The following is a 12,348-nucleotide window of genomic DNA, read 5'->3' on the forward strand; positions in this document are numbered from 1 at the left end:
GAGATCCCACTCGAAAACCCATTCTACTTTTTACCTTTGTTCTTAATTTTAGAGCTGCTGTGGGAGACGGCACCCATTAGGATTTTTTTCAGTTTCTACCACTGACCTCACATTTAAAAGTCCCTCCCCCCACCCCCCACCCCCCAAAAAAAAAAGGTTAACCAAGAAAAACAAAAAATATAGGACCTCTTACCAAACTTTTTTACTAAGCTGTGTAAGTGCAGTCCAAGGTGCGCCTATTCCAAATTACCGCCCGGCTACCGCGTGGCCCTTGCAGTAATTTCATGGTTGGTGAACATCTGCTCTGCGCATCTGAAAAATATTTTTTATTTTCTGGCGTGTGTCAGCTATGAGCGCCAAGTGGCATGTGGCGTGCGTAGGTCATTACCACCCGGTTACCCTCTGAGACTTTACCGCTAGGTCAATGGATGGTGATAAGGTCTCAGACCCAAAATGGATGCACGTCCAATTTAGGTCTTATGTTCTTATTACAGTCAACAGCTTTCTCTCAGGGGCAAATTCTCCAAATGAGTTATTTTTGTGCATTCCAAGATAATAATGAACTTCACTCCTAAGACAAGGAATGTGGAGGATGATCTCAGTCTCTCAAATTTACTGCTAACACTCACTGTAGTACTTGCATTGTGCCAAAGAGAACTTCTTTCTGGAGTTAATAAGATGTAATATACATAGGCAGCTTATCCAGATGTACTTAGAAGAGTTTTTTTTTTTTATCAAGCCTGTGGTACCCAAAACAATGGAAAATATTTCTGTGTCTTTCTGCCACGTTTTCTTAGTCTCAGACAGCATTTCTTGGTACTTGAGGATCTTCTCTCTCTCCACACAATTCACCAAGTAATCGCTTGGGACCAACACCTCTATAGTCAATGCCATTCTGGTGTTACTCGCTTTTCTGGCAGCCTCTGTTAGTCTTTTCATTCTTTTGCAGCTCAGCTTTGCTTCTGAAACATTTGTCACATAAAGTGTGAGTCACTTTATGCTGTTGCAGCACATCTTTCCTTTTGAAACATTTATCACATTCAGAACATTTAAATGGCTTGTCTTCTGTGTTAGTCACCTTATGCAGTTTCAGCTCACCTTTACTTTTAAAGCATTTATCACATTCACAACATTTAAAGGGTTTCTCTCCTGTATGAGTCACCTTATGCAGTTGCAGTTCACTTTTCCTTTTGAACAATTCAGGAATCTGCAGCTGAACCCAAATATTGCATCGCCAAAGGTCCTGCACTGATTTCTCTGGCGAGGCACAATAAAAAAGATCAATCCTTCTCCAAATAAAAAATTTTTCACATCTTAACACAAAAATAAATTTAAAGAATTCCAACAGTGGATAAATATTAGTTTCAGAAATCTGACAGCTAAATCTGAAAACATATTTAAGCACTGTGAACAGATTTTTGCAATCCTGTCACCGAAACAGAAACTGGGGAAAAAAAAGAAAAAAATTGGAATTCGAAAATAGTCTGTATAATTTGCAGCTGAAGTAATATATATCTCAATCTCTCTTTCTTTCTTTCTTTTCTTCTTTCTTTCTCTCTTAGCTCATATAACCCTAACTCAGATCCATTCAAAATTTGGCAAACACACACTTCAACATTTAATCCCAGAGGAACAAGTAAAGCATAAACCCCGCATAAACCCCAACTCCACTTCAATCGAACCCGTGTTCATACCAAATCCTCTGCTACCAAATGTTTTTTAGTGGAGTCTGTTCTTACATGGCCCCCTCTGACAACCTAGTATCAGTGAGAGCTGTAATTATGTGAGAATTATTTCTCTGATATACCTACTTACCAGAAGAAATATACAATTTGGAAATGTGGGGCAAATAGGGTTTCTACCTCCTTACACCCACCCCAGATACAATGGACCAGCCACCTCCGAGATATGGGGTGACAGGAAAGACAGAGGCTATTTTCCTTCCAAAGGGATAGTCTTTATTCCAACATAGATGATAACAAAGCAATTAGATAATAAACTAATTATGCAACAAAACAATTAGACAATGTAATTGGACAGGGTGATCAGACAAGGTAATCAGAAAAAGTAGACAGGCAAAGTAATTAGGGAATTAGGTAAAGAATTAGGTAAAGTAGTTTGGGAATTAGGGAATTAGGTAAAGTAATTAGAGTATCAAATAGCAAAGAAATCAGGCAGTAGCAATTTGTTACGAGAGGGAGAGAGAAACCACTGTGATAAAGAGTCATTCACTTGGCCATCTGACCCCTCTAACTAGATACAACACAATCGTGCTTTATATACAGTGGATTGAGCATCAGTCTCCCTCCCATCCAGTCTACAACTTGCAATGTCAGCTACTTTCTGTCTCACCCCATTGTTTACATAGAATGAAACACAGTATCTGAATGTTCTGGAACACAGAACATGATATCTGAATGTTTACAAAACCCAGCATCTTATAATAAGTCCAAGGTTCTTTTACTGAAGATTGCAGTGCTATTTCGTTACAAGAATTTGCCCCGGGTCTTATTATAGTGTTATCTAGGTCCTCAACACTTCTTCTCTCCCAAACTGTAAATATATTCTTGAGTGTCCTTGTCAGCGTAGAATCAGTGGCACCATTTCTGTCAGGGGAGGGGGAAGAGCACTCTTTGCTGGTACAGTGTGACCTTGTATCCACAGCATTTATAGCTCTCAGCAATAATACAGAGAACACAGAAAAAAATGCAGCTTTCAGGCAGTTTTAAGATTTAAGCCTTTAGCTTTGTAGGTCATGGGTCATGCCTGTCAGTAGTCAGGAAAGTGCAAATCAATTCATCACATTCAGAACATTTAAAAGGTTTGTCTCTCATGTGAGTCACTACCAGGCTCATTTTCAAAAGAGATAAACATCAAAAAAAGTGGCATAAGTCTGCATCTGGACGTTTTTCTCACAAAAATGTCCAAATCAGTATTGACAAAACCTCTTTTTACACATTTGTCTCTGAAGTCAGTCAGAAGCGCGTCTAAATATCAAGGGGATGTGCCAGGGGTGTATTGAAGGCGGGACTTGGACATTCTTAAGACAGATGTTTTTCAGTCATAATGGAACAAAACAAAACCGTCCAGGACTAAAATTTAGACGTTTTGAGCTAGACCTGTTCTTATTACAAATAAGACCTGAGTCCGCCTGTCTGAAGTGCACTGCACCCACTAAAACTACTCCAGGGACCTGCATATTGCTGTGATGGACCTGAGTATGACATCTGAGGCTGGCAAAAAGGGCACAAAAAGGTGGCCTAAATAACTAGATAACCACTGGAGGGAATCAGGAATGACCTCCCCTTATTCCCCCAGTGGTCACTAACCCCCTCCCATCCCCCAAAAGATGTGATGAAAACCATTACTTATAGGGTCCCCCTTCATCCGCAAGGCTTCGAGTTTAATTGGGGGTAGTGGGTTTTGGGGGGGATCAGCACACAAGGTAAGAGAGCAATGGTCAGATGTGTACCTGGGAGCAGTTTTTGAAGTCCACTGCAGTGCCCCCTATGGTACCCTATTGCTGTCCTGGGATGTCAGAGGGACCAGTCTACTAAAAATGCTGGATTCTCCTGCATCCCAACAGCTTGATTTTGTGCATTTTGCATTTGGACGTTTTTTGTTTTTTTTTCGAAAATGAACAAAAAAAAAAAATCCAAATCACAACGTCCAAAAAACAAAACATCCATAGTATTTTTGAAAAAAAAAAGATACACTTTTTTCTTTTACAAAAATGGCCTTCTTTCCTGTTCAGAATTTGGAAGTTTTCTGTAAAACATCTAAATTCAGATTTACACGTCATATTGAAAATGCCTCTCCACATGTACTTGTAGATAGGCATTGCTACTGAAACTTCTATCACATTCAGAACATTCAAATGGCTTATTTCCTGTGTGAGTCACCTTATGCCAGTGCAGCCCACCGTTACTTTTAAAGCATTTATCACATACAGAACATTTATGTTTCAATCTTTTTTATTTGAAAGGCAAACATCTCAAAATAACAACACCCTAGACACTTCATTCCGTGTCCGGGGAAAAGAACAATATTATGTACAAACGTTTTCTCAACCACTTTTCCTTTTTTCATCATGTTAACATTGTTTCAACGATATTGCCTTTTACTTTTCTTTCCACCTCCCTCCCTCCCTCCTCTTTTATAAAGCTAAACTGCCTTCCCTCTATTCCTTCACATCATCAACATCTTTAGTCTTAATTAGTCATCTTGTTTAATATTTATCCCACAAACTGTCCTTAAGAGTTCAAAAGGTAACTCCGGGCTGCTGGGGTGAGTGTTGACCAAAAGGGAGCCCAGCATTGCTGAAATTTCTTCCCTGAGTTTTGATTGCGATTCCCTTGTCGTTCTAATCTCATTAAGTGCAACATCTTGACTCTCCATTGTTGTCTCGTGGGTGGTTTAGCTGAGATCCACTGTCAAAATGATGTGCTTAGCTATGATGGTAGCTTTAAGTACAAAGTCTTTGAGCCCCCCCCCCCGGGGCTGGGTGTGCTCAGCCGTGATTGGCCAAATAATAAAGCCGCTTCACATATCCAGGTCGTGTTCCATATCTGCGAAACGTAAGTTATGATGGCTCTCCAGAATTTCCCCACGCTCTGACAGCTCCAAAACATGTGTCCGAGCGTTGCTCCTTCTCCTCCACATTTTGGGCATGAGCCCCACGGGGACACTCCCATATAAAAAGCTCTTTAAGGGGCTATATATAGCTGCAGTGCAAATTTATATTGTAATTCCCAGTAACTCGCTGCTTTGGTTAATTGTCTGATAGAGAGGATATGCGCTTGCAATTGCGAGGCTTGTATCTTGATTGGCAGGTCCTTATTCCATTGTTCAGCCAGTCCTATGTAGTCCAGTTCCGCTGCAGTATCTCGAATATGACGATGGTGATATGTGAGTGGGACCTTTTGTTGCACCTCCATGGAAAATGCTGATGCCAGTTCTTCCTGAAAGCCCTCTGCCAACCATTTCCATGGTAAGGTATCCACATAGTGTTTGAGCTGTCTATAGTGAAATTCGTCTGTTGCTGCGAGATGAAACTCTTTCTGCAACTCCGAAAACGATTTCATCTTGCCCTCACGATTAAGCACCTGCAGGAGATATATCACCCCTTTATTTTTCCATCTGTGGAAGACCGCATACATGTTTCCAGGTGCGAAACTTCTGTTTCCACATATGGATCTGAATGGTGTCACTCTAGCTGAAAACTTATGCAGCGACATATCCAGTTCCATGTGGCTTTGGCTGATGGCACTATCCACGAATATCTTAAAACTTCTGGGCCAGCTCCCACATGTAGGTAATTTGTAAAATGAATCTCTGGCACCACTTGTAGTTCCAAACTCGTGTTAGAAAACTTTTCTGTTCCACGGAACCAGTCGTTAATGTGGCGCATTCCACAAGCAACGGTCATGTGTCGTACACTCAATAATCCTAGTCCTCCGTATTCCACCGGAATTGTTAGGGTAGACATTGGAAGACGTGCCTTTTTCCCCTGCCAGAGGAATCTCTGTAGAATTTTATTTAAGATCTTTTCGTCTTTCTTCTTTAGGTAAAGTGGGATAGTTTGGAATACATATAGCCATTTGGGTACTATGCTCATGTTGTAGAGGGCAATCCGTCCTAAGAGTGTTATAGGCAATGATCTCCACATGGCCAACTTCTCTTCAGTCTCTTTTAATAACCTCTTAACGTTCTCTTTATAAAGATCTCCCAGATCAGCAGGTAGCTTTATTCCTAAATATGTTATTGGTCTCTGAGTCCATGTTAATCGTTGTGGGCCTTTCCAGGTTCCCACTGCTTCTGCCTTGACTGGGAGAACATATGATTTAGTGTAGTTTAGTCTGAACCCTGAATATTCCCCAATCCTCTCTATCCTACCTAGCACCACCTCCAGAGAGCTCTTGGGGTTGGTTAGAAATAATAATAGATCGTCTGCGTATGCAAACACTTTCAGCCGGTGGCCTGTCACCTCAATTCCCTGTATTTCCTTATCCTGCATGAAGTGTTTTAGTAGCGGTTCTACTGCCAGCACAAACAGCAGCGGTGAGAGTGGGCACCCCTGCCTGGTGCCCCTCTGTATGGGGAATTCTCTCTCTTTCTGTCCATTTATGATCACACTGGCCCTGGGGGTCTGTGTATAGGGTTTTTATTGCTTTGGCGAATCACCCCGTTATGCCCACTGTTGTTAGAACCTGAAACAAGTAATCCCAGTTTACTTGGTTGAACGCCTTTTCAGCATCTAGACTTATTACCCAAGCTGGGATATCTCTAATTTTACATGTTGCCATCGCTAGTAACAGCTTCCTCACATTATGGGGCCGCTCTCCGGTTTCTGATGAATCCGACCTGCTCGGGACCGATAATGTCAGGCAGACACGCCGCTAGGCGATCTGCCATAATTTTTGCCAGCAATTTTATTTCCACGTTTAATAATGATATTGGTCTGTAAGACCAGGGTCTCTCTGGTGACTTTCCTACTTTTGGAATTTGTGTTACTAGAGCTGTGTTGGCAAAAGCCGGGAAGCGGCCTTCTTGAATCACCTCTTCAAAGTAACCTAACAGGTGTATCAAGGCTTCAGGGAGCAATAATTTGTAGTATTCCCCTGGGAGTCCATCTGGACCCGGGACCGATCGGAATTTTTGTGTCTTAATTGCTTTTTGCAATTCTTTTAGCGTCAAGGATGCATTTAGATCTTCTATTCTCCCCTCGAACACTCTTTTGACCCATACAGAACATTTAAATGGCTTCTCTCCTGTGTGAGTCTTATCACTTTCAGAGCATTTAAAGGGTTTGTCTCCTGTATGAGTCACCTTATGCCCTTACAACCCACCTTTGCTTTTAAAGCATTTATCACATTCAGAACATTTAAATAGCTTCTCTTCTATGTGTCACCTTATGCTGTTGCAGTGCAGCTTTTAATTGAAAGCATTTATCACATTCAGGACATTTAAATGGTTTCTCTCCCACATCTTCCACTTTATGCTGTTGCAGTTCTCTTTTCCGTTTGATCAATTTATCATATTCAGAACATTTAAATGGTTTGTCTCCCCATGAGTCACTTTATACTGTTGCAAGTTACTTTTCTGATTGAAACATTTATTACATTTGAAACATTTAAATGGTTTGTCTCCTGTGTGAATCATTCCATGTTGTTGCAGTGCAACTTTGTTTTTGAACCTTTTATCACATTCAGAACACTTAAATGGTTTGCATCCTGTGTCAGTCATATTATGCATCTGTAGATGGGCTGTGCGTCTGAACCATTTATCACATTCAGAACATTTAAATGGTTTCTCTCCCATATGAGTCACCTTATGTTGTTGCAGTTCACGTTTCCTTTTGAACCATTTATCACATTCAGAATATTTAAATGGTCTGTATCCTGTGTGAGTCGTTTTATGCATTTATAGATGGGCTCTGCTTCTGAACCATTTATCACATTCAGAACATTTAAATGGTTTGCTTGCACTGTGAGTCACTTTGTGCTGCTGGAGATCACTTTTTCTTTTGAACACAGAACATTTTAATGGCTTGTCTCCCCTGTGAGTCACTTTTAGCTTTTGCACCTCACCTTTGCTTATAAAATGGTTTGTAACCTGTGTGAGTCATATGATGCATTAGTAGCTGGGCTTTGCTTGTGACACATCACATTTAAAACGGTTTGTGTCCTGTGTGAATCGTTTCATGCTGTTTTAGTTTAACTTTCCTTTTTGAAGAATTACATTCAGCACATTTAAAGGGGTTTCTCTTGTGTGAATCACCTTATGCTGTTTCAGCCCACCTTTCCTTTTAAAGTATTTATCACATTCAGAACATTTAAAGGGTTTGTCTCCTGTGTGAATCATTTCATGCACTTGGAGGGCAGCTTTCGTTTTGAACCATTTATCACATTCAGGACATTTAAATGGTTTGTGACCTGTGTGAATTATTTTATGCCGTTGCAAGGTGCTTTTCTGATAGAAACATTTATTACATTCCAAACATTTAAAGGGTTTGTATCCTGTGTGAGTCGCCATATGCTGTTGCAGCTCAGCTTTCCTTCTAAAGCATTTATCACATTCAGAACATTTAAAGGGTTTGTCTCCTGTGTGAATCATCGTATGCAGCTGCAGTTCTCTTTTCCTTTTGAACAATGTATCACACTCAGAACATTTAAATGGTTTGTCTTCAGTGTGAGTCACTTTATGCTGCTGCAGATCACTTTTTCTTTTGAACAATTTATCACATTCAGAACATTTAAATAGCTTGTCTCCCCTGTGAGTCACTTTATGCTTTTGCATGTTACCTTTGCTTCTAAAACATTTATCACATTCAGAACATTTAAATGGTTTCTCTCCTGTGTGAATCATTTCATGCACTTGGAGGGCAGCTTTCGTTTTGAACCATTTATCACATTCAGGACATTTAAATGGTTTGTGACCTGTGTGAATTATTTTATGCCGTTGCAAGGTGCTTTTCTGATAGAAACATTTATTACATTCCAAACATTTAAAGGGTTTGTATCCTGTGTGAGTCGCCATATGCTGTTGCAGCTCAGCTTTCCTTTTAAAGCATTTATCACATTCAGAACATTTAAAGGGTTTGTCTCCTGTGTGAATCACCGTATGCAGCTGCAGTTCTCTTTTCCTTTTGAACAATGTATCGCACTCAGAACATTTAAATGGTTTGTCTTCAGTGTGAGTCACTTTATGCTGCTGCAGATCACTTTTTCTTTTGAACAATTTATCACATTCAGAACATTTAAATAGCTTGTCTCCCCTGTGAGTCACTTTATGCTTTTGCATGTTACCTTTGCTTCTAAAACATTTATCACATTCAGAACATTTAAATGGTTTCTCTCCTGTGTGAATCATTTCATGCACTTGGAGGGCAGCTTTCCTTTTGAACCATTTATCACATTCAGGACATTTAAATGGTTTGTGACCTGTGTGAATTATTTTATGCCGTTGCAAGGTGCTTTTCTGATAGAAACATTTATTACATTCCAAACATTTAAAGGGTTTGTATCCTGTGTGAGTCGCCATATGCTGTTGCAGCTCAGCTTTCCTTTTAAAGCATTTATCACATTCAGAACATTTAAAGGGTTTGTCTCCTATATGAATCACCGTATGCAGCTGCAGTTCTTTTTTCCTTTTGAACAATGTATCGCACTCAGAACATTTAAATGGTTTGTCTTCAGTGTGAGTCACTTTATGCTGCTGCAGATCACTTTTTCTTTTGAACAATTTATCACATTCAGAACATTTAAATAGCTTGTCTCCCCTGTGAGTCACTTTATGGTTTTGCATGTTACTTTTGCTTCTAAAACATTTATCACATTCAGAACATTTAAATGGTTTCTCTCCTGAGTGAATCATTTCATGCACTTGGAGGGCAGCTTTCCTTTTGAACCATTTATCACATTCAGGACATTTAAATGGTTTCTGTCCTGTGTGAATCATTTTATGCCATTGCAAGGTGCTTTTCTGAAAGAAACATTTTTCACATTCAAAACATTTAAATGGTTTGTATCCTGTGTGAGTCACCTTATGCTGTTGCAGCTCAGCTTTCCTTTTAAAGCATTTATCACATTCAGAACATTTAAATGGTTTGCTTCCTTTGTGAGTTATTTCATGCCGTTGCAGGTTGCTTTTCATAAATCCATCATCTGTTGGATAAAAATGAGAGTGTGATATTTAATTTTACCGTTATGGAAAAGGAGATATCTAAGGAAATATCCTTAATTAATTGAAAAGAGATTTGCTTGGCTAAAGTTTACTAGCATGGAATAGGCAGGCAATGGGCGTTTCTAAAATATATGCACGTTGTTACACCAGGTCTGGGCCTAATTTAGGTGTCAGCATTTATACCAAGTTTTACTTGGCATAACTGCACTTGACTAAATTTAGTCGTATGGACAGGTGCTCGGCCTATTCTATAAACTGTGTGGAAATTTAGGCTTATTCTATGAAGTACTTTATAGAATACGCCTAGGTGTATTTGGTTTGGCACCGATGTTTTAGGTGTGATCCACTGAGGGTAATTTTATAAGTCGCCTAGCTGTGAAGGTCAAACAGGTGCCTATCTGAGCCTATTTCTACAGCATATAAATGGAAATTCTATAAACTAATTGTTCAGTTACACACTCATTGCATGCATCAATATTTTGAAATCCCCAAATATGTGTGTAAGCGCCAGTATTCTACCTACACACTATATGAAACTATTTGCTTATCTTATATAGGGAGAAATATGGTCTTCCTTGCTAATTTTCTTTCCTTTCCTTTAGCTGCTCCAGAACAGTTCAGAGGAGTTGGTTCTGCACTCTTACCAGCAGCTGAAGGCTGAGAAAACACTAGCCTCAAAATAAGCCTATAAATGCCCTGTGCAGATTCCCTTTATGTCAGAATCTCCATAACAATGCTAGATGAATAGGCCCCTCAACCCTTCCATCATATTGCTTAGAATCAAAACACTAACACTAGAAAATTCAAGTGTCATTTTTTCTGAAAACATAACCAGTTCATGGCCAGTTTTGTTTCATCTTCTGCTGCCAATTCGTATACACTCAGTAATTTCTGTAATAGAATCATGTGTACGTGGAACAAACAACCCTGGATTGGTTCTGAACTGCTCTGGAGGAACTGAGGAAATGAAAATGAGCAGGTAAGACCACGTCTCTCATTCCTTAGCATCCCTTCAGAGCAGTTTTGACAAGATGGAAGTACCATAGCAGTGACCTTCAAGAGGGTGTGACATCCATACCTCTTGTCAACAGCGCAGCAAACAAGGGTGTCTTTACTGCTGGAAACCCTACTATACCAGCTCAGAGTTGGCGTTAGGGTGTCTACACAGGCTCTGCAATTCAGGTTCTCCTGTTTGGGCATGTCAGAGAGCAGCTGAAAAAAAGGCAACTAAAAACTCTGTTTCACTTCTGCCTCTAACTTTTCCCACTGTTCGAAAAAGGAAATCCAAAGAGTCCCTGCAACTTGGACACAGCCCTGATCTGGAGGGTCCCAAGAAAAGCTTTGATCCATCTGGAGTGTCCCTGCAGCCTGGGCACAGCCCTGATCCGGAGTGCCCCGGCAAAAACAATCCATCACGCACAGTTCTCTGCTGTAAGTAAAGGAGTCATGGCTCCTCCCCCCTCTGACGTTTCTCAGTTTGACTGAACACACAACTGTTTGGCATACGTGCCAGGCACAATCCTCCCTGTATACTAATAGCATTGAGCATTAGGGGGTTGTTTTGATGTGCTGGTCCTGCACTGTTCCATATAGCACCAGAGTTTTGAGCATTGGGGTCTCAGGTACATGCACAGAGACACCCAACAATGTATTTGTAAACACCCTCCCACTCCTCTATCCACAGTTCACACCTCCAACCTATCCTCCAGCCACGGATTCCACTCACACCAACTCCCAATGACATAATCAGCTTGGAAATGAGATGAACCTGTGCGACTGAACTCGAGATGTGTGAAAGAGAAACTGAGGTGAGACTGGATGAATGATCAAGACTGTGGTAGGAGTGTTAGAAAGTAAATGGAACAGACTAGGGCAGGGCTAGAGGGAGGTGACGAGGGGACATAAAGAAAGAGAAAGGAAGGTAGATGCATAGAATGGACGGAAAGAAAGGTAGTGGGGGGGGGGGGGGGGGTAAGGGAAGGGAAAAAAAACGAAATGATATGAGAGGGAAGAAGAGTAGAGGGGAGTAACAACACATGCTAGACCTGGCCACTCATTACTGATGTAGTCAAAAGAAGTCATTTACTATCTGTGCAGCTATAAATTGATGCAAAAGGGAAATGGGACTTGATATACTGCCTTTCTGAGGTTTTTGCAACTACATTCAAAGCGGTTTACATATATTCAGGTACTTCTTTTGTACCAGGGGCAATGGAGGGTTGAGTGAATTCCCCAGGATCAAAGTCCACTGCACTAACCACTAGGCTACTCTGCTTTTTGTCAGTGGAAATTGGGCCCAGTATGTTATTGACTGTCTTTGATCTGATTTTATTGTACAGTGGCTTTATATTCGTTACACTGGTTTCTCATCACTACAGAGTATAATTTAACTTCCTATCATTGCTTTTTAAATCTTGGCGGAAAATGGCTCCACGTTACTTTTGTTAATCTACTTGAAGATATGGACCAGAAAGAAGTCTTCACTTTTCACAGGTGTTTCTTTCAGAGTCACCTTCCTTAAAGGAACTGTCCCTTGTGCAGACTAAGAAGAAAGCTTACAGCCCCACTTTCTGCAATTCTCTGCCTATAGAGCTTTGACACATTGAGGCTATTTAGGCTTTCACAGACTTTGGGACCCTTTATTAAAGTTTGTTAAGCAGTTAA

At 40.5% G+C, this 12,348-nt stretch overlaps 2 protein-coding genes across 2 annotated transcripts in view; both read right to left on the reverse strand.

The window, feature by feature from the left end:
• Positions 1-901: 901 nt before the first annotated feature.
• LOC115464534 (gastrula zinc finger protein XlCGF71.1-like) lies at positions 902-7,422 on the reverse strand. Its single transcript, XM_030194900.1, has 2 exons — positions 7,098-7,422; positions 902-1,257 (listed from the first exon to the last, which is right to left on the reverse strand). Exons 1-2 carry the CDS (start codon positions 7,420-7,422, stop codon positions 902-904), a joined length of 681 nt encoding a protein of 226 aa, XP_030050760.1.
• Positions 6,155-12,348, reverse strand: part of LOC115466393 (zinc finger protein 708-like) — a 34,960-nt gene continuing 28,766 nt past the window's right edge. Inside the window, exon 9 of the mRNA XM_030197591.1 lies at positions 6,155-9,665. Coding sequence (XP_030053451.1) covers positions 7,711-9,665 — 1,955 coding nt within the window. The 3' untranslated portion in view covers positions 6,155-7,710. The remainder of the gene's footprint in view (positions 9,666-12,348) is intronic.

The sequence above is a fragment of the Microcaecilia unicolor genome, chromosome 3 (assembly GCF_901765095.1).
Source record: "Microcaecilia unicolor chromosome 3, aMicUni1.1, whole genome shotgun sequence".
NCBI lineage: Eukaryota > Metazoa > Chordata > Amphibia > Gymnophiona > Siphonopidae > Microcaecilia > Microcaecilia unicolor.